This window comes from Rhea pennata, chromosome 16 (genome assembly GCF_028389875.1).
Source record: "Rhea pennata isolate bPtePen1 chromosome 16, bPtePen1.pri, whole genome shotgun sequence".
NCBI classification, from domain to species: Eukaryota; Metazoa; Chordata; class Aves; order Rheiformes; family Rheidae; genus Rhea; species Rhea pennata.
In genome coordinates this window covers 1,057,560-1,079,506 of record NC_084678.1, presented here as the reverse complement: position 1 = coordinate 1,079,506, position 21,947 = coordinate 1,057,560, and the positions used below count along the sequence as shown (strand labels likewise).

At 42.4% G+C, this 21,947-nt stretch overlaps 1 protein-coding gene across 1 annotated transcript; it reads right to left on the bottom strand.

The window, feature by feature from the left end:
- Positions 1-21: 21 nt before the first annotated feature.
- Positions 22-20,847, bottom strand: PIGU (phosphatidylinositol glycan anchor biosynthesis class U). Its single transcript, XM_062589378.1, has 12 exons — positions 20,718-20,847; positions 19,227-19,291; positions 17,764-17,823; positions 16,677-16,739; positions 15,481-15,590; positions 13,607-13,707; positions 11,572-11,669; positions 9,078-9,232; positions 8,399-8,542; positions 5,651-5,775; positions 4,295-4,437; positions 22-1,843 (listed from the first exon to the last, which is right to left on the bottom strand). The coding sequence occupies exons 1-12, from the start codon at positions 20,845-20,847 to the stop codon at positions 1,730-1,732; spliced, it is 1,308 nt and encodes a 435-aa protein (XP_062445362.1). The 3' UTR covers positions 22-1,729.
- Between the last annotated feature and the right edge of the window lie 1,100 nt (positions 20,848-21,947).

Genomic DNA, 21,947 nt, shown 5'->3' with positions numbered 1-21,947 from the left:
AAACACAGAGCACTCAAGAGGCATTTAAAACTTGCACAGTTTATTGTGCTCTTTGACATGCCACACACACATATGGCAGCCGAGAGCAGCCCTGGCTCCGAGTGCCCATCCAGCCCAGCCCAAGGTGCAGAGCGGCTGCAGGGCCTTCCCAGGCAGGCACAGCTGAGCGCAGGATGGGCTGAGCTGGACTTGGAGCAAACCCACTCGCCAGCCAAAGCGCTAATAGCAGTGCAATAAGGCAAAAGTTGTTATTGTCCAGAAAGAAAGAAAAAGAAAGGAGCTGCCTTGGCAGGGCCTGGGCATGTTGGTGTTTCAATTGGTGTAGAAGAGATGTAGTTTCTAGTTATTTTTGTCAAATTAGCAGCCCTCCAACTTCTTCTTAGGATCAGTGGGGCAAACTGCTTGTGTCTTACCCAGACACCACTGAAAAAAGCTTCCAACATGGTATTTAAGCTAATGCTTCTCAGTGCCAACATACATAAACCAGGAGAGAAGGAATCTAGCCTGGGTTCCCCTAGGTCAGTCACATTCATGCTCTGAAGTGAGCAGATCTGAACATACACAAAGGGAAGGAATAGGGGCAACCAAGGGATGCTGTTTTGTTACGCAGGCCTCCATGTACAGCCACAAGCTACCATCACCATACTTTCAGGAGGATCACACTGGGGAGTAAATATTCAGTATTGTTAAGCTGCTGTGGAACACCTCAAGCCCAACTCCACAAAAGGGGCATCTAAGGCTCCTTCTGAATTTGTTTTCTGGTCTTAAAGGGGAGACTTTGGCACCTCCTGGTCCCTAGCGTGGGCAGGCAGCTTGCTCACTGCCAGTCCAGAACTGCTGCTCCAAGCAACCACAACGGGTGCAGTTTAAGTCATGCCCTGCTAAGCTGTGCATAAAAGGAATAGTGAGAGTCTGTCTCCACAGGAATGGTCCTTCTTCTGAGACTCTATAATGCTTCTGTGCAGCTCTTAACGTGAAAGAGTCTGCGTAGCTTCAATGGGATGCATGTCCCCTATCCGTCCTTCTTTCACCCTCCCACTGCCAGCTCTCACTAGTGGTTTCAGCTCCAAGATGGTGGCTTTAAAAACGAACCTATGGCAGCAGCCTAAACCGTCCTCCTTCCACCAGGTTACCCCTTTGTTTCACAAGTTCTCCGCGTGCCTAAGCAAATCTCTTTTTTTTTTTCAAGATCCAGCAACAGGACAATAACTGAGAAAGCATCTGAATTGAATGCAGCCAGGGCTTAGGCACTAATGCCCAAAGATTGCCACGTGCCAAGCAGGAACACTACTGGTCAAAGCAGTGAAGAGGGAATTTCCAGGAGAAACAAACATCTCCAAGAAGCAATACCAACAGAGTAAAGAAGTTATGTTCTCAGCTCTTTCCGGGCCAGAGATTCAGCCCTGTTTTTAGCCCAGGCACTTCCTCCAGTTCCTGCTGGACTGCCCAGAGTTGATAGCTGAGGTTGCAGTAAAAAGCATGGCTGAGGGAAAGGAGATGCTCCAATGGAGGCATTGTGGCTCCTACTTGCAGCTCTTACAGTCTCCACACCGAGTTCACTGTTGCAGCTCAGGAGGGTATTCCCAGAATTTCCTCAGCTCTCTCTTTCAGTAGATATCATCCTCAAAGTCTGACCTCATCCAGGGAACCCTCCCCACCCACCCCATGTACCCCAAGCTTTGCATGTTCCTTACAGTAGTCCATTTCCCAAGAATGGTGAGCATCATCCTTACTTCAAAACAAGCATGGCCTCTGTCCCATCTTGTCTTGTCAAATAGAGTCCGTGAGTGAGGTAGTACTCCCGTCGGAGGAAGGCATAGAAATAATCTGAGACGAGCAGAATCTGCAGAAGTGAAATGTTCAGACACATCACTAATGCTTCCGAACACAGGACAAAAAGGGACATGTGTTTGTGACAGACATGGAAAGGATTTAAGAAGTTCTTATGCTGTTCATCACCCTTTCTGAGAAGAGACACTGTAACCACATGAACATTCCTTGAGCTTTCTCTTGCAGTACAAAACCAAGGGAGATTTAAACTGATCTGGTTTGCTGCCAATGTGTTCTCACAGTCATCTCAGCTGAAAAGAAAGTAAGTCCATTAACTGGCCAATCTGTAGCTGGCAGCTCCAGCTGTGCCACAGCTTCACAGACCATCTTAAGCCTCATGCATGACCTTCATCCATGTGAGTGCTGTAATGCAACCCAACTCAAATGCTGAAAGTCTCTTACTGATGACTGCTATTGAGCACTTTTCAATTGTTACTGTTTTTCAGTTGCAATTTGTACTCAGAAAGAGACTTGTAGGCAGAAGAAGAAACACCACAGCCTCACAGGTCCACCTTAGCAAATCAAAGTTTTTAGCAGTTTAACAGCAGTAATATGTACTAGGCTAAGAGGTGAAGGGAAGAGTAGAAAGACCAAAGCTGTGGTTTCACAGCACAATATCCAAGAGCAGTATCAGATTAAAAGACTCCTCCTACCCCATTGCTTTCCCATCTCCTCCCTGCCCCTGTGCTGTAGTGCCCTCTCTGTGAGGTGGACAACCCTGTGTTTAAGCTTGCACTCCGGCTCCTTTAAATGGGGAACAGTGATGGCTACCCCCAGAAATATCTTTCCCCCCACCCTGATCCAGTTCAGAACATGCTTCTGCAAAAATCAGTGTCAGCACCATCCTGCTTGGTTACAGAGATGCAGGTACCTCAGGCTGGAACTGCCTCCACCCACTTTGTAATGTGAAATCACAGCTGAAGTATCTTGCTCTAGAACTGCACAGAACATGGAAGTCTGACATTAATCACTAGGTCACTCCCCTCCTCAAGCTACACTTCTGTTGTACTCAGGGGTCACGGTGCTGGCTTCTCCCTAGTGCTGGGGTAGTGTTTACAAATGTCATTTTCTATACAGTTGCCACCTTGGGCAATCTGCCTTTGTGGAACCAGGCTGGGTTTTTCTGGGTTCAGGCAGCGACCTGCTGTCTCAGTATTGCCATTTCTCATTTAGCCTCTAGCAGTATGAACCTTTCCCATGAATACTGACCTCCTCCATCAGGAAACACCACCGCATAACTGTAGTGGAAAACTTTTCCAGGATCACAAGTTAGCAGTTTCTGCCATAATAGCCATAGGACACTCAGTGCACCCATTTGGAAAAACACGTTCAGCCAGCTACTTGGGAAAAGTCACACCTGAGAGAGCCTTACCTGAAGAATGGGAGCTGATAGGAGTGAGGGCTAGTTCCTGCTCACAAGAAAAAAAGAGAGGAGCTTTCTGCTCTGTCTGCATTCATATAGAGCACAAAACTTTGTGCAATCTGCTATGACTTTCTCAAATAGAAAATAAAATCCTCTTAGAATATCAACAACAGGTGTCTGCAAATGCAGCTTTACTGTTCCTTTCATTCCATAGAAACATATGCAATTAGAGAGCTAATGAACTATCCCAATTTCCTATAAGACCCTCTGAGTAGTATCTCTATACTCCATCTTCCCCCACTCCTTGCACTGAGTCTCCTTCTGCTTTTACAGAACTGGTGCTTGCCCCGATTTATCAAGGGGTGGGGCAAGGTGGTTTTCAGCCCCCAGCAGAACTGTGCCTCTGGGTTTAGGACCTATAGCCTAGCTCTATATTTAGATCTGTAGCCCGTAGAACTAGCATGGAGAAGAGGATGGCCTTAGAGAAGGTTGTGCAAACTGTGCACATTGCACCTCATCCTCCAGGGGTGCTAAGCTCTGTTTTCCCTGGTGCCAGTAAGAGTCACTTATCGAAAAGGGCACAGTCTTGAGAGAAGCAGGGAGAGTCCTGGCACAACAGGGACCCTGTGCATTCCCTCAGCCCTACGTTTCAGTGAGTTGTAGCGCTTTGCTTCAGAAAAAAATGGTACCGTGTCCCAATTTATGAGCAGTTCTTGTTGGTCTGTTGTTGGACCCCACTGCACTGCCCCATCGTCTTTTCCATTTCCCCTCTGAATTGACCCTCTCCATTCACGTCAGCTATTAGTCCTGCCATACTGAAACACTTCTGTTATCAAGCAGCAGGTTAGGTAACTTGCAGCATATTCTAGCTGGATTGCTAAGTGATAATTCAAATACTAGGAGAGTTCTGTTTCTCATCAGTGGGCCAGAAGGTGAGGACAAGGCAGACTTCAGCTGGATCAAACAGAGTCAGGAAGCTGCTATGTGGGATTACACAGGATGCAAAGAACCAGACGTCCTGCAGAATTCACTGCTGCTGGCAGGACATCCACTCCATCACACTCCCCAAAGTGCTGCCTTGTTTTGTCTCACTCTACTAACCTGTCCTATGTTGAAAGTCAACGTGATGGCGTAATAAAAATTGGAGTTGGCACTTCCAGCATAAATCCAGAGATGCCACAAAACAGGGAACAGGAGGGAGCAGACAATGAGCACGCAAGACAGGATGAAGATGTTCCGGAGGACTGCAAAAGAAAAGCAAACTCTTATAAAGATGCATAAAGTGACCGGCTGTGATCGTGCAATGGTGCATAAGATAAATGCAGGGGAGAGGACTTGCCAACACTTCTCTCCAACTTTCACATTTTGTTTTAATGATTCTCTTGCTAGATTTAGTAAGAAATCCACTGATTTTCCTTTAAAATAAACGCTTCTGCCTTAGCTTGAACGTGAATCTCTCATTTGTACCTCCTTCCTTCTAGGTCTAGCTACCCTGGGGCTTTCTACCCTCTTCTGTAACAGAAAGCTAAGCCTTTGGCCTTAGCTATTGTTAGTGTAAAACTAGTGGAGCAGATGGGCTCAGAGTCAAACAATGTCCCATTTACACGCTGCCACTGATGCTGCAGAGAACCAGCATTTAAATAAAGCCAAATATACCCAAACTACACTGGGCTCCTGATTATGTCTCCTGATACAAGACAGGCTAGCTGTCCACAAACACACTTGACATAGGTGAGAGAAGACTGTAATTAAAGCCCAGGGCAGCCTGGCAGGATTAGTCAAAGCAGCTGCTTTGCAGTGACTTCAGCAGGCAACGCCAGGAAAAATGCAGCTCTTCAGGACTACTATACCGGCAGGCTTGCAAAATCTCCCCGTGTAGCAAATCCTACAGTCAGAGCTTGAAAATCAGCAGAGAGCGCTCTGGTGATTTAAAGAACTAAAGAGGCTAATTACAAAGCATGTAAGAAAAACTGGACCATGGCCTGCAGTAATTCAGCTACTTTCACTCTGAGCAAACAAGTAGGTGCAAAACAAAGAACCACTGCAAGGGTGCAGGATTTTAAGGCTGGAAAGACCCATCGATTGCAGGAGCAGCACACAAATTACACAGCCTTAAATGGGAGTGAAACCTTCCACGGCTGCATTCAAAGGGCTGATGTACTTTACATAAGCCACATCCTTTGTACAAGGCTGTCAAAGGTTCTTACACAAAAGTTAATCTTCAGAAGAATTTGGAAAGAAAGGGAAGGTAAGATAAAAGTGAGAATTCTCTCTGTGATGTCTTTCAACCTCAGTCCTAAAAATACTTGCATCACTAGAAATCAAGCTTGCTTCCAGATGGCCCAAAGATGCCACAAGAGCCTGCAGACAAAGGCCTCGTTTGGTTTAGTGGTGACAGTTATTGGACAGTCCCCCTTCGCATTCCAGATAAGGAACAATGAAACACCAAAAACTTACATCTGTAAAGGTGACTCCAGACTGGAAGGAAGGCCATGTACAATGCAATGTCTCCCACAGTAGGATAGGACTTGAAGATAGAAATGATTGCGATCTGGACAAACATGAAGAATATAGGGTGTTCCCTAGAAAGCAAAAGACACAAAGGATAAGAGGATGCAGTAGGGTCTCTGGAAACGGGTAACTAAGAACAGCAAGGGCACAAACGTACTGTGGGACAGGCTTTAAGAGGCTCTCATACCCCTATGCTCTCCCCAGGCAAGCCTCTGAGCGCAGGGTAGGACAGGCTGAGCTGCTTTACAAAGAAGCGGTACAAGAGAATGCACATTGGTTCACTGCCCTCACACAGAAATTCTGTGCCTAAATTCAACATACACTTACACAGTCGCTTATCTTGGCTGCTCCTAACCAGCTCTGTCTTACTCACAGAAAAGCAATCAGCACTTCCCTTCTGAAGCTTATTTGGGGAAGTCTACAGTTACCCCTCTCGTATTCCATGATGGTGATACCGATTCCAAGTCACCAGGATAAGCCCACTGTGAATCCAGGTAATTAGTAGATATTTTTATCAGAAAGAAGGGTAAGCTTGTTGTCAACAGTCCACTAGGAATGTCCTTGAGTTACCACTTTGCTCTGGCAATAAATAACAAGTTTCTGACCCACTGCCTTACTCTGTCAGGGAGCAGTCATCTGTATAGCCCAATCCGCTTCCTCTTCTGATGCCTGTTACATACCTGTTGCTTAGCAGAATCCAACTTCAGATCCATACGGATCAGGGCAAGAATTTATTATTTCCTCTTAATCACAGCTGCTATGAAAAACGTAGAAGATGTGCAACAACTCCACTTGAGTCATACATAACACCATGGCAAGTGATGAATCAAGTTCCTCAAATACTTTCTCAACACCAAAATGATAAGGTGTGTCACTGTCAGAGGCTTGTTGGTCCAGATATTCTTCCCAGGGTCAGTGGCATATTGCCCGTGCAGTTTTCTGGCCGTTACATGAGCAGCGGAGGAACTAAGTATGCAAGCAACATCAGTTAGATGTGCCCCTAACAAAGAGGTGAGGTGGTGACGCCTGGGATTGCTACTGTAGGGTCTAAAGTGCAGCTTTGTTTTTAGAATGAGTGAATAAGCTTTGCAGTACTACAGAGAAATGAAAATAGAGGGTGACGGTGAACACAATGTTCTGCGCAGACAAGCCTTTAGAGGATAGCCAACTTTTAAATACTGGCATGAAAAAAAACTTAGTTCTTCAAGCATAAGGAGAGATGGATTTTTTTCCCTATCACTAATGCTCAGAAGTAAGGATGAAACTAGACTGACTTTGTCCTAAAGAGAGAATACCCTCCAAACATAGGAGGCATTTAATTTCTCAGCTGTCAATAAAAATGATCCCACTGCGGCTATTGGGACACTGATAGAAAGGGAAACAAGATAAAGGAAAATATCCTGAAAAATATCTCCACTGCAAAAAGCTGTTGGGAAATGCAGGCCTCCTACAGCACTTCAGGCATCTTAATGCCTGAAGATATGGAGACATTTTCTTATGGTGCATTCACAGGACACGTAAGTGATGTCACGTAAGTGACGGTCATAACCGGTAACTACAGGCTACTCAACCTTCCAAACACACAGAGAGAGGGCACGGTTCCAATAGAGGTAGGAGTGAGCACGTATCTGCTGCCTCCTCCGAAACCTAATCATGGTTTAAGAATACTTGCCGGAAAACAATCCTTCTAGCTCCAAGCATTAGCACAAGGTTATTAGGATGGCAAAAAAAGGACTTCCAAAAGTGTACAAAGGTATAGCAGTAGGCAGTTCCTCAGTCGCAGCCCAGTGAGAAAGGGGACCTCAGGAGGTCTTTAATACAATCTTCTCCTCAAAGCAGCGTCTACACTGAGTTCATATCAAGATTCTTCAAGGCTTTGTCCAGTCAGATCTGGAAAACCTCCAAGGAAAAGACATAGGCTCCTTTTGCAATGCCTGGCTGTCCTTACAACGAAATATTTTTTTTTTCTTATATCCAGTCAAAAAATCTTCTCTCTTTCAATTTATGGCCACTGTCTCTCATGTTCCTGCTGTGCACTTCAGTAAAAAGTCTGGCTCTATCTTCTCAGTAACCTCCTTTTAGATATCCAAAGGCTGCTATCAGACACCTCTGAAACGTCTTCTTTAGGCTAAAGCAGCCCAGTTCCCTCATCTTTACCTCGGTCTCCAGCCCATTGACCATCTTGGTGGTGGTCCACCACACTTGCTAAAGTTTATCAACATCTTTCTTGTATTGAGAGGCCAAAATCCAAATGTAATATTCTAGATGTGGTTTAAAAAGTACCTTCCCCCTTCATCTACTAGCTACACTCCTGTTGATATAAGCCCATGGCTTGTCAGTGATAGGAAATATTTGCCCATTCCAATCCAGCACAAGCGTAACACATTTACTCAGCTTAAGAGAAAAAGAATGCAGCTTTGGGAAATGAGAGGGATAGCCTTATATAAAACCTATCTTTTCCTATCGGATCCAGATGTCCGCTGCCAGCCCCATAAGCTTCCACTGGATAATCATGGCTTAGTGAACTTCAAGAGTTTAAACATTTTTTCATACAGCAAATATGTCAGTGAAAAAAAATACATTTCACAAAAGGCTTTATTCCTCTCACTCCCATGAACCAAGACTGAACAGCATAAAATACAGAAGCTGTCAATTCAGACAGAGTAAAAAAAAATAGCAAAGAAACATACTTACTTTAGCTTTACTGCCAAGGGAATGGTGTAGAAGAACACGTTGATTTGAAACACGCATACAAAGAAAAGACTAAAGTGCTCAAACATTTCTGCAAAGAAGTACCAAAAGAGGCCAATATTGGGTGTCAGATCTGGAACCGAAAGGCTGAAATTTAAAAAAATAAGTCAAGGTAATATTTTTAAATGGTTGTTTTTCATTGCTTCTGTCACACTAACAAATCATTGTGCGCTATTGAATGGAGGATCTGAATTTTAAATATGTAAAACAGAAATCAAAGAGGTGAAAACCTGGAGAAAAAAAAAAGGGATTAATCCTTCCTTACAGGATCTAAACCACTTCTGAGCAGACATTTGTCTACTCTGCTTAAAACCTCCAGAGAAGAAAATTTCACAACCATGCAGCTCAATGATCAAACCCATTTTCAATCAGCTAAATGGAAAACAAGCAACTTCTCTCACCTATTCCTTACATCTCTTCCTTTCTCCAACTCTTGCTGTTATTTAAATAAAAGAATTTCACTACTGCCAGCTCTCCTACACACACATTTTTTTTCCTGTGTTGCCAGTAGAATCAGAGATTGCGCATTCCTCAGGATAGGGAATAGAGCTCCTTTATGCGATGCACAAGAAAATACACAGATGGGTTTGGACTGAAAAACAGTAAGAATTTTTATACTTACATAAACCCGTAAACAGATGGGATAAAATCCCAGGAGTTGAGAAGGAAGAAGGAGAGGCAGATGATTACCACCAGGCTGCAAAGGTACAGCGCTGCATACTGCATGGTGTAGAGCCAGAAGCTTTTACTCTTCAGTTTCACTGGTATGAACTGACGCTGAAAACGAAACACAAACAGGCAGATACCCCTCATCAGTTGGAAAGACACAAGCAAGTGTCTGAGTGTTCAGAACATCTCTTAAACTGATGAAAAAGTATGAAATACTGGCACTGGTGCACTAGGAGGAACAGCTTTCAGGCACAGCCTGCTGGAGGTTCTTCACTCAGACCAACTGAGTCATATATGTTACCCATATTTCCAGAATTGTGCTTGAAAATCAAGTAGCTAAGCTGGTCATTTCTGCTTGCAGTACAACAGATTAGTCAAGTCTCATGTATCCTATGCGAGATTTGCACACACTTTCTCACAGCTACACTTCTGTCTTATGTGTTTACAACACTATCCTATCACCTGCCTTCCATTCCATTAATCCACACCACAGAGATGTCTGAGAGGCCTGTCCCTGATCCACTACCTTGTGATGCTGGATACTTCCCACGTGGGCTGGCACGGCTGAAATCAAGGGAAGAGGATATCCAGTGGCTTCTTAAGCACAAAGGAGCTACTCTGAAAGGCTGCATGCCCAGAAAGAGGACTGCCGCAGTCCTGCCTCTGCCACATGTCCTGACAGGTCAGCAACATGCCCTTGTCACATAACATGACATATGGGTATTTCACACCAAGAGGTCTAAAATTCCCTGGCTGTGTACATAACAACAAATATATACACATGGTCAAACGCCTTCGGAAATTGCTCAGAATTCTGCAGCTCCAGTTCAGTGATGGGGCCTCTCCATTTAGTACTGGTGTTTATACTGGCAGGAAACATACAGAGAGGCAGCTCTAACCGGTAAAGAAGCATGGTCAGGTCCTTCAGTCATAACACATTTAACACCACTTGGTGGGACACTGTAATCAAATTTACCAAGGATTGTTGGCAGGACAGATAAGAGACTGCTGGAGAAGAACCATTTAATTTTGTACAAAGAATGCAGGAAACTCATTTACAAATTTGCATAAAAGAGCACAAACTAGAGCACTCCCCTTTAAAATCAGTTGCAAATTAGACATTCATATACCAAGGCATTCATATATTATCACTACTTTCAAACACAACGCTTTTATCTTTCTACTGCCATGCAGACACACAGCTTAAATGAAAGTTCTAAGAAAACAAGTAGGACCCATATACAGTAAATTAATGATCTCAAAAATTAGCAAACTGAAAAAGCAGCACTGATTCCACAGAAGTTCTTGTCTTGCAATGAGTACAAATAATAAAATATCTGGAAAGAGACATAATACGTCAAATAATAAGGGGAGGAGAAGGGACTAGAACTGACTTCTGAAACTGAAGGATTTGAGAATAGACTGTAAGGAATCTAAAGTTAAGATCAATTATAAAAATCATGAGGAAGACAGGGCAGAAGCAACTAAGATGGGCACAGCTTCAGAATGGCCAGAATGACAGAAATGATCACCGATGATCTGTGAATGTGGAATAAGAGTCCTCTGCGAATAGTCACAGCCTTTCCTTGCTCCCACATCAGGATGAAAATAGCAAATGATCAGTTTTCATTAGGTGCATTATGATTTGGACTCTCAAGTAAGTTACTGTTTACAGTATCAGCACAGAAGCTAAGAGAGAGACCAGAGACCAAGGGGAACCACACAGGCAAACCGACTAGATGCATCAGAAAATTCCATTTTCCTTCTGCTTGGCCACTCTTATCCAATTCACCCAATTTCACAGCCCAGAACTACAACGCTCTCCATATATGCTGTCTTCTACTCAAAGTAGCAAAGAATGGCCTAAGCTTTAAACCTCCATCTTTCTACAGATGCACCTAGTAGCCTACCGATGGGCTCATTTTGCCTGGAGCAGTGTCAGTCTGCCAACGTGGTGGGCACCCATGAACTATCAAGGTCAGCCCTGATGGAATTTAACAACTACACTGTTAACAGGGAGGGAGAAAGGCATAAGGGCATGCAGCTGCTTTGGCAAGCACATGCCTTTTGCCCTTAAACTTCAGATTAGTATTTCTGGGTTTGGGTGATTCAAACACAAGGCTCCTCATTCAAACGTGGCTCAATGACTGTGTCAGTGCAAAGCAAATGCTCTTGATCTAAAATTCTCCTTGCTAATCACATGACACAAAGAATATCACTCATTTCAGGCAAGTTGAACACTAATCAGCTCTAAAGATGACTTTCTGCTTCCTCCTCTCCATGTGCAAGCATTCCTGTTAAGACTTTAAACTTTCCATAGCTTGAGGAGAGGAGCACTTTTTCTGAAACTCAGTACTTGCCCCTGACTCCCCTCTCTTGATACCTGAGAAGAACTGCACCTGTGCAGTTATGAGCAGACAACAGAGATATAGTTAAAAATCATTTACCTGTAGAAGGTAAAGGAGCGCTGGAGCAAACAACGTGAGAGGGTATAGTGACTGGTAGGTTGCTAAGGCCAGAAATACTGCGCTGAGGAAGGCACTACCTGCAAAGAGAAAAGTAAAGTTCATTCATACAGAAAATATAATAACAACAGCCCTAGAGACAAAAGTTCAAATGGAAAGAACTTCAAGGGCTTTACAAATACCACGGTGCCACTTACTGAGTAGCAGAATGTGTCCTGCAGAATGCCCTGTTAACTACACTTTTGAAAGCAGAACAACTCATACTCAAATGATTCTCCTACAAGAAGGGAGGTTTATATCTCCTATAACATATATAGAAAGAGATTTATATAATCCAGCCTATATATATAGTAGCCATTCATGGTGTTCCTCTTTATGAGAGGGAACACATTCACTTAAGTCATTTCTGCGTGAAACAGCTGTTACAGCTGGGCATGCCAGATGTCACTGTCAGCAGAATGCATTGGGGCACTCAGCAAAGCTTTGCATGCATCACAGGTAAAAGTCTGTAGCTGAAGGAGAGAAGTGGCACTAGCCCTATTTACAGATACAAAGACTGAGGTAAATACTGGCCCAGTTTTTCCAAGTGGTCTTCAAATACGAATGCCTCTGAGGAGACCTTATTTCAGGCATCTCAGGTTGAGCTAACTGCTGAGTACTCAGGTTGCCCAACAGCTGTGGGACTGCCTCCCACCAAAGATCAACTCCAAAAGGTATCAGGTTTTATATCAAAAAAAAAGTGCAGTATCCTGGTTAGAACTTTTTGGTTTATGTCACTTGGTTTATGTCACTTGATCAAAGTTATTAGTAAAAATACAGCTTAGTAAGAATCCTGACTCAGTATACTGGGATAATTATCAACTGTATCCAGTCACCAACATCAAATACTTGGTAAGCTTCTCCGCTTGCATCTTTTTTAAAAGAGAAAGTATGCCTGGTGTTAAGTCTTCTCCAACTACAATTAAAGTCTCCTAGGCAGTAGCCTTCCTATCCTCTATTTTACAGAGCATTACATTCTGCATAGCTTGAAGGAATTGGCACCCAGAAATCATTGTCATAATCTGACACTCTCTCTTTGCCCACTTTAAGCACTAGAGGCTGCCACACACCACATCAGGCAGAAAACACATAGGACAGCAAACACTATTTTGCCCATGACAAAACTTTGGTTAAACTGATTTTTCGCTGTTCACTGACACCATAAGACAAACAGACCCTGCTCATTTACTTTTACAAATGCTTTTAAATTAAACCTCCTCCTGCCTCAATTAGTCAATGATCTTAGAAAAAAATTCTTTTGGAAATACTACTTCAAAAAATATATATAAATATATATATACCAGCTTTCCTTGCAAGGTCTGGTTCTGGGCACTTCTAGAGACTAGATAACATATCGGACTGATTTTTCCTCTTATCCAGTAGAGGCTTTCCTAAAAAGTACATGATTAGGATGAATCATGTGCTAAAACATTTAAGTGCTGGTGGTTAATAGAAGAGACAGAAACCAGGTTTCATGTACAAAAGGAACAAAACAGCCATTCTGTCATAATATATGCAACTAAGCTGGTATTCCCCAAAGCCTCTTATTCCCCAAAGCTCCATTAGCTTATTTCAAGCCAAGGTTACAATTCTGAGTGAAAGTCAAATAATAGTTACAGGGAACTTTACTTTAAGGATTTCCTCATGTATAAAAGAAAAAGCAGCAGAACACTATGTCCTCCTAGACTACAATGCACAGACACAGGTTTCTTTGTAAACAGAAAGTGACTCAGGAAAAGAAGTCAGTTTTCAAGAGATAAAACTCCTAGGCACACTGGGATGAGAGAAAGTTTTACCTGAAATCACAAGAATTCAAGAGATCAAGGGAAAACTTAGATATTGGGACACAGTGTCTAATGTGTCCCACTGAGATCTTTGTAGTAATCACATTTGTAAAGATCCACATTGATTTAATTTCCATTACTTTTAAAATCTTTATGGAAGGGCATGAAGAATAATTTTTTCCTCGGTGTGTTACCTTTTATTGTAGCTAAAATGAAGAATGCAATGACAGTATTGTTGATAGTGCAGGTGGACTTTGCCACACAAGACATCACAGTATAAGGATTTAAGAGATAGCTGAAAAAGAGCAAAAACTGTATTATATTCATGCCATTCAAAGAAGGTAACATCTAAATTAAGAGAAGTTCAAAGGAAAATAAGATGCAATTTGCTGTTTCATTTTGTTTATTTATATCTTACGGGTTCCTCACATCATCAAATTAACTCAGCTGAACTGGTGCTTTTGTCTGAAGCAAACTCAGATCTTTGGATTGTAGCCTAGGACGCAACAGCCATAGGGAACTCACTGCAGAAAAGGAGATGGTTGGGATGACACCTAAACATCCTGTTCTGTCCTAGAAAACGATTATCAAAACGTTCCTCGCTTCTCAAAAGCTATGTGCATATATTCAGTCAGACCTACAAACGCTGGGTCCCAACTAAGTTCTGCTTCTCACTTCTGCTGGCCCTGAAGAAGTAACAAAAATAAGACAGAAAGATAGAACCAATTCTTGCCAGTACATTACCCAGTTCCACCTGTGTGCTCCTACTAAGGTAATACAATTCCTTGGATTCACCACAGCATGATTTGAGAACAAGAGTCACTCCTACATACAGGAGTAATCAACTGACTCTCAGCTCCCAAGGTGGCAGCTTAAAATACACCAACTTGTTATATGCAAATTCAGCACAGCAAACCCAGAACAAACTTATTTTCCACATTTCTATTAGTAAGGATGTTGGCTTCTTTTGGAAATGAGAATTACGATGATCTCATTTAACTAGGTAAAAGTGCAAACAATGCTGTAAAGGATTATCGATAAGCAAGATAATGAATGGATTGATCAGCCATGGCAGAATTAAATCAATCATCAAACTAACAAGAGGGTGCCGGTGATTTCCTAATTATCTTCTTACACAAACATTTTTCCTACTTCTCTGGGTCCTAGTCTGGCTTTTTTCCTGTGTTTCCAGACAGAAACAGCCCAATGACATCTTTCCTTTAATACTGTGCATCAGTGTTAAATAAAAATATGAAATAGTCCGCAATTTGAACAGATATAAAAGAGACAGAGATCCATCTTTCTCACCCTGGGGAATTTACTATTTTACAAAATTCATATGGCAGTAAGAAAAAACATCTATCTAATCTATCTAATGGAAAATTCTTTTCTGAGCCAGAACAAATTCATGTAATATTTTTTTCAGGTCAAAACCCCAAATAAAAAATTAATTCTTTCATTTTAAGTACCTTACTGTACATTATCTATTTTAACTGAACTTTCTGAAATTAAAAAAAAAAATGTGAAATAGATAGAGGAACACTGAGATTATTATAATAATAACATTATTAAAGCTGACAAATTGAAAATATCTTTGAACTATTAGAAAAATTCTGTGATGTTAAAATTTTGATATTCAGCAAAAATGTTGTCTGATTACTCTGAATTCTTTCCTCCACCAAAAAAAAAAAAAGAGTTTTCTACACTGAAAAGACACCTGAAAGATTTGGGAGGTATAAAATTAGTTTTGACCACATTAACATATAGGCAAATTAAATGGGAATGTGATCTAGAGAGACATAACATTCTTGCTACTGAACTAATGGCCTTATGCTGTTAAGCCTTTCTTAAAGCCGATAGAAAATTTACTTTTTGGAAATATACCTTTGGAAGAACATTTGCTTTTCGTTTTCAGAGTATTCAGGCTGAAGAGATGTTATGTGCAATAGGAAATTCATGTTATTGGAAAAAAAAAAATTCAACAAATGCCAAGCCCCCAAATCAAACAAATAAAAGCCAAGGGGTGAAGAGGAATCAGTTGCCACAGCCTATAAGATGCAATACTTACAACAGTGCTACCTTGAGGGGGATGTAGTGCATTTCCATGGGCGTCCGGATGAGTTCAGCCACATCTGGTGCATATTTATCCAGTTCTATTAGAAGCTTTTGCTTTTTAAACTGAACAAGGGAGAATGATCAAAGACTGTCAGATGAGGAAAAGTCCCTGTTTCTTATTAGTTACGATTTCCCTCATTTTAGAACCTTCTATGAGTCCCATGTTTGAGCTAAAACTCTACTTAATAATTATATACTTAACAATATATTTAACAATTGAAGTTGAAGACAAAGAGAGCAGATAACTCTATTTTTTAAAAAAAGCTTCCTTAATTGTCCATGTCTGCCTCTTGAAACAGTTAACAGTGAATTCACCAAATCAGTTTAATACTCTCTATCTTCCGAAAGTGCATCTGGTTCTCCAATGAAAAGTTGGCTGTACAAATTCATTGTTCAGCATATGAGCCCCACAGAAGCCAAGCCACAGCTTAGTGGCCTTCGTTATTTGAAATTGTATATTTCTATGTCAAACCTCCTTTATGGATGCAAAATATATCTCCTTCATCAGTCTTAATCTATGATGCTCTCTACAGAGACAAAGGAGAAATCTGAATTGTGAATTTAGTGAACTATGTCATGGTAAGACAGGAGAGAGATGCTGACAATAAATTCTCAACAAGCAAAATAACTCACAGACAGGATTTTTACATGCCTGCAGTTGTGTTATAACTTTTTCCTTCAACTTCAAGCCCAAGTCTTGCTAAATTCATAATCTAGTAATTAAATACTTCACGTTTCCACAAGAATCAGTACAGGTTTCTAAATCTCGCATCTTGTCATGCGTTTTGACCCTAGAGCTGTCTGCATTTTATTGACTATTGTGCTCAAGAATTTGTCAAATTCTTTAAAACCCCTTCATATTAAAGGATCTGTACCTCTGAGGTCATCACTCAAGCGAGCGTACTAGTTTTGGACACTAATTTGCTTCATATCATAATAGTGCCACAACAGAACTGAAAAGCATCCTAGTTGGCTTACTGTATTCAGTCTCCATATTTGCTGATCATCCAGAGATGATCAGATTTACTTGCTACAGCTAAGCAACAAAGAGTACCTGATACTGAATTCCCTGGCACGTGGTCTTCTTGGCACAAGATATTTATACCTGTCGGGAGAAGGAGGACCAGCAGCACTGGTAAGTCAGCTTACCACAACTTTGTTGAAGTCCTGGATGGCCAAGTAAAGGGCAACAGCAGTTAGCACATCAGTTATCTAAGAAAGGAAGGTAAGAAAGACTGACTTTAAGCAAAACAAACAAATGGAAAAAAAGATACTCGGTACTACTGCAATCTTGCTGACCTCAGCTCACGAGAACACAAAAAAGCTTTAAAACCATTAACTAGATTGCTGATTTGTATAAAGGGATTCACGCATCACCACTGAGCCCTGAAGTCATGTACTACACCAAAGATATTAATATTTACATGACAAGAGAATGGGGAATTAAGGGAAAGCAATTGTCATTGGAAAGAAGTATGCCAGGATAATGGAAAGAATCACTCATCTAATCAGAGCAGGGGCAACACTGAGGCAATGCCCAGCTGGTTAAATCCACCTGTCCACTAATCCAGCTTGAGGGCACCTTGAGTCACCTCAAACTTACCAGGTAGCAGTACAGTCACTTGAACAGTTAGCATAAATACAGCACAGGTGGCTGGTAGATCTGTATGTGACCTGTCAGAGACGGTATCTGAGGAGAGACGCTCTACTGGATTGCTGGCACAATCAGCTACCTGATTTTTGTCCTGAATTATGCAGAACTCGCATATAGTTTACAACAAAACATATCTGGAGCTCTGGCCCACTCATGCTCTAACTGCATCTGTGGAGTTTGGCAGTGGATTTTAGTGCAGGGACATAGAGTAATCTGGGGGGAAACAAATGTTATTATTTTGACAGTTTGCAGATTCCTTTTTTTGTGGGACACAAAACCCTCTGTATTTGTAAGAGGTAAGCTTTAAAATCTGAAACCAAGTATGAACTTCCTGTCCCTCTATAAAGCGTACGTACCCAGCCAAGAACTGACAAAAAAAGAAATTAATTCGTAGAGCAAGGGAGAAACCTCAACTTGGGTTTGTACAGGCACAGCTGCCTCTCTAGATATACCATGAGTTCAGGAGGAGTCTGAACAACGCAGAGACTGAAGGTCCTCGATCCTTGCAGGAGTGAAAGGAAAGTCATACTCAGCATTTCACAGAATGGGGCCTTTCAAGAGGAACTTTTCAGGAGCACTTACCATGAATACCAGCTCAGCGTACTCAATCAAGAAGTGGAAGAGGTATATTATCAGTGGGGTCTAAAAAAAAAGCAGAAGGGAAACACATGTCAAATATTGCCAGTCTGCTTTCAGATGAAGCAACTGATAATTTGAAGGGAAAAATGTACTACGACCGTGAGAGACTGGGAAAGGTAGTCTTCCTTAGCATCTTCTGCAATGCTCTTACCTTACAATAACATGATTCATCAGACCATACTGACTGATCTTTTTCCTTAAAAAGCTCTCAAAACATTTTTTAAAAGATGCCACCAACACTGAAAATTATATCCTATTCAAAATTTACAATTCCACTAGCACAGAGATAGAGTTACAACAGAAAGTATTAAAACAGCTTTTCTGTATATATATATATATATATATATACACACACACATATATAACAGAAAATCCTTTTTTTTAGTTTATTTGCATTGTAGTTTTAAAAGTATTTCCTACACAGCTGGTTTCACTGTATAGCCTGTTGTTTAGATGAGTCTTTTATAAACCAAAGACAACATACTAACAACATAAAACAGCAGGACTACAATCCTATTACCCTTATATTCTCACAGCTCTTCCCTTTTAGAGTGAGAGGAAGAGTAGGTTTAGGAATTACTCCTTTGACAGAAGAGATATACTTATATGGTGTAAATTGAGTCTTTATTGTGAGAAAATGTATTTCTTTTAAAATATTTTTAAAATAATATGACGCTATAAATAAGCGTTGAAAAATACTTCACAGACTGGAAGTTATGTTTAAACAAGAGGAATTTATTGAAAATAAAGTTTTCAGAGCTATACAGAATATCGAGACACATACATGATACTTACTAAAAGTGTACTTTGATACTAAGCCTTTTCAAGCACCTAGGTCTTACATGTCTGGAGGAATGAGGTGCTTTTCAAGATGAGGAATTATCGTACTGCATGCTTGTGCTAATATGAATACTTCTGCAAACGCAGTAGCAGACTGAAGAGCCCTATCCACCATTTCTCACACCAGCACAGCTTTCTGCTAGCCTATTAAAACACACATAACTACTGTTAATCCACTCATAGTCATGTAACAGCTCAGTACGTTTAGGAAACTCAAGATGCTACTATCCACTTTCTCTTCGTGTTCCTGCCTCAGAAACATTTGGATGTGAACAGAGCGTTCTCATTCTCAAAGATTTCCCCAGTTCCAGATGTCTCAGGTACAGTTAAAAAAAAAAAATCACACATCATAAAATCTATCATTTGCACAGCAACTACCTATTAAGTGACAAACCACAGTTCCTAGTTGGGCAAGTCACTGCATAGAACTACCACAACTATAGGAATGCAAGTTCTTTGAGGTCTTTGGGATAAGAGAGGTTCCCAACCTTCACTAGTCTATGAGCAGTAAGATTAAGAAATGTCCCACAGGAATATCATGTTTAAAATGAAATATGCATACCAACCTCATGGAAAATAGCTCCAGAATATGGCGAGACCCCTAAATCCAGCAGAGCTAATCCTTCAACCACTGAAACACACAAAACGCCTGCATTAGAATTCTGCAACGTGGGAAGAGAAATATCTCATGATGGTAAAAATACAGTTCTTAAAGTACCTACACTGGTAAGCATCTTACATTGAATCACCACCTGAATGAATGACACAAAATTGCACAACAAGTAACTAAAATTGAATGTTTTCTTACTTATTTCTACCATACAAATTTCTTCAGTGACTGAATTCTGAGTTTTGATTTCTTTATCTGCTTCAGGCAACTAAAAATGTTAAAGCTACAGTTATAAAAACACATGTAGGATATTCACTGATTTTAAGTCATCTGTTGCAAGATACATAGTACGTACACTGGAGATACACTCAAAGGATGATCATGACATTCCCTTTTAAAATGCATTTCTGTATTTTAAAAGGAAACTCTATAATTTGAACTATTTTGTATAATTAGAAGGGCCCCAAATGTCCCAAACCTGATGCACAAAATCAAAGAGCAGAAATTAATACACATTATCAGCCAACGCTGAAAGTGTCATGTGTTGTTGGAACAGGCTGACATGCAACCTTAATTCTGACCCTTTATAATCATGTAATTAAAGCTTGTACTGCAATGCTTGCACACATTTTTCCACAAGGTCTCTACCTTGCTGACCACGAAGGTTCTCTGGGAATTAAGCAGAATATATAATGAAAGAAAGTATGGGGTATGAGTCCCTATATTTGAAAAGTCCACGGGAAACGAAGCAGGAGTGTACAGAAAATAACAAGAAGTTTTCAGCTCAGTAAGATGCTAGAAAGGTAAGAGTCTGTCTCTGCCACAGAGTTTTCATAGGATGGTAGATATTCATGCCAGACTTTTCAACCTGTGGTCCTTATCGTCTTAGACACCTACTTTGATGCGGTAAGATTTAGAAACTGTTGTTGCAAAGACATTTTGGAGAGCTCTACTTTGAAACTAGGAAATGATATCCTGTGTGAAGCAGAAGCCTCACAGCTTCAGATATACTCACGCCTTTTACCTTTATTATTTTGTGCTTTTTTTTCACCTGAAGACTGCAGCTAGCATTACATGCATAATACCTGTATATTATCTTTTCAAAGGCACATCTTTAAAACCAGTTAAGGTTCATAAGGGGTTCAGATACCATAGAACATTACACAAGAGCCTCGGTTAACCTGGAGCGCAGCCTTCAGGCCAGAGTTAGGATCATATGCAGGGAACAATGTGTGGGGCCCCAAACTGAGCAAGAAAAATAAAAAGAAGCAGGGAATAGCTATGCACAAACTGGGAACTACCTAGTGCTGTTCCCGTCCGAACCCTGTCCCGCGTCAGTCAGCGGCCTGCGGCTGCAGAGCCGGAGCCGCGCTGGGGTCCCGCCATGGGCCCAGAGCCCTGCCCGCCCGCAGCGGCACCCCGCGGGGCTCCGGCCGCGCCGCCTCACCTCGCTTCCAGCCGTTCAAAGGCGAGGCTACTTCGACCCGCTCGGAGATGAAGGCGGCCAGGCTGGAGCGGTACAGCACGGCCCGCACCGTCACGGCCACCAGGATCACCAGCACCAAGGGAGCCGCCATCTTAGCGGGGTGACACCGGCTCGGCCGCCGGCTGTAGTTCCCGGGCGGCGCTGGAGAACGAGGCGCCAACGCGCCAGCCCGTCCCAGAAGACTACACTTCCCAAGAGCCTCCGCGGCACAAGGACCTGCCGCTTCCCGATACCACCTGGGAGCTACGGCGCGAGTCGTGGGACAAATCTAACGGGAGCGCGAAGGCTTTGGGCCTATGGCGCTTCTCATGGTGGTGTGGGCAGGAGTAGGAGAAGGACAGAAGGACGTGGGAGTCCTGGTGGACAAGTTGAGCATGAGCCAGCAATGTGCCCTTGTGTCTAGGAAGGCCAATGCTGTCCTGGGGTGCATTAGGAAGACTGTTGCCAGCAGGTCGAGAGGAGGTGATCCTGCCGCTACTCAACTCTTGTGAGGCTGCATCTTGAGTACTGTGTCCAGTTCTGGGCTCCCCAGTCCAAGAGAGACATGGAGCTACTGGAGAGAGTCCAGCGTAGGGCTACAAAGATGACCAGAGGACTGGAGCATCTGCCCTCTGAGGAGCGGCTGTGAAAGCTGGGCCTGTTTAGGCTGCAGGAGAGAAGACTGAGGGGGGATCTTATCAATGTGTGGAAGTACCTGAAGGGAGGGTGTGAAGGGGACGGGGACAAACTCTTCTCAGAAGTGCCGTGTGAAAGGACAAGAGGCAGTGGGCAAAAACTGAAACATAGGAAGTTCTGTCTGACTCTTGAACGGGGGTTGGACTAGATGATCTCCAGAGGTCCCTTCCAGCCACAGAATCATTCTGTGATTCAATGGGAAGAGCCAAGCCCACTGGGGTGGCCTGTGCCAGCAGCCTAGGGAGAGCAGGTGGCTAACCTGTCCGTTTCCCCCCCGTGAGTCCATCAGAGCTGGCCTCGCGTGTGCCTGCACTGCAAAGTCGTTTTATTTGGAGGCAGCCTGCATGATTGCTGTGCAAGAACCCCATGGGCGGGTGATTCACCCCCTCATGGGGCAGGAGGCTGGTTATGGAAGGGCTCAGTCCAGCTGGTGTGAAGGCACTGAGTGCAGTGGTAACACTATTTTCCTATTATCGTGGGCCATAGCTGTCCAGAGGACTTCGTGGTCCCAGGACT

What these genes read in the sequence shown, in the direction of transcription:
- PIGU (XM_062589378.1), bottom strand. Translation starts at nt 20,847, where the DNA reads ATGGCGGCTCCCTTGGTGCTGGTGATCCTGGTGGCCGTGACGGTGCGG. An exon ending in CCCTTGGCAGTAAAGCTAAA is followed by an intron (nt 5,776 to 8,398) that starts GTAAGTATGTTT and finishes TTTGCTTTCTAG; the next exon opens with GGAACACCCTATATTCTTCA. An exon ending in CTGGAGTCACCTTTACAGAT is followed by an intron (nt 4,438 to 5,650) that starts GTAAGTTTTTGG and finishes TTTCTTTTGCAG; the next exon opens with TCCTCCGGAACATCTTCATC.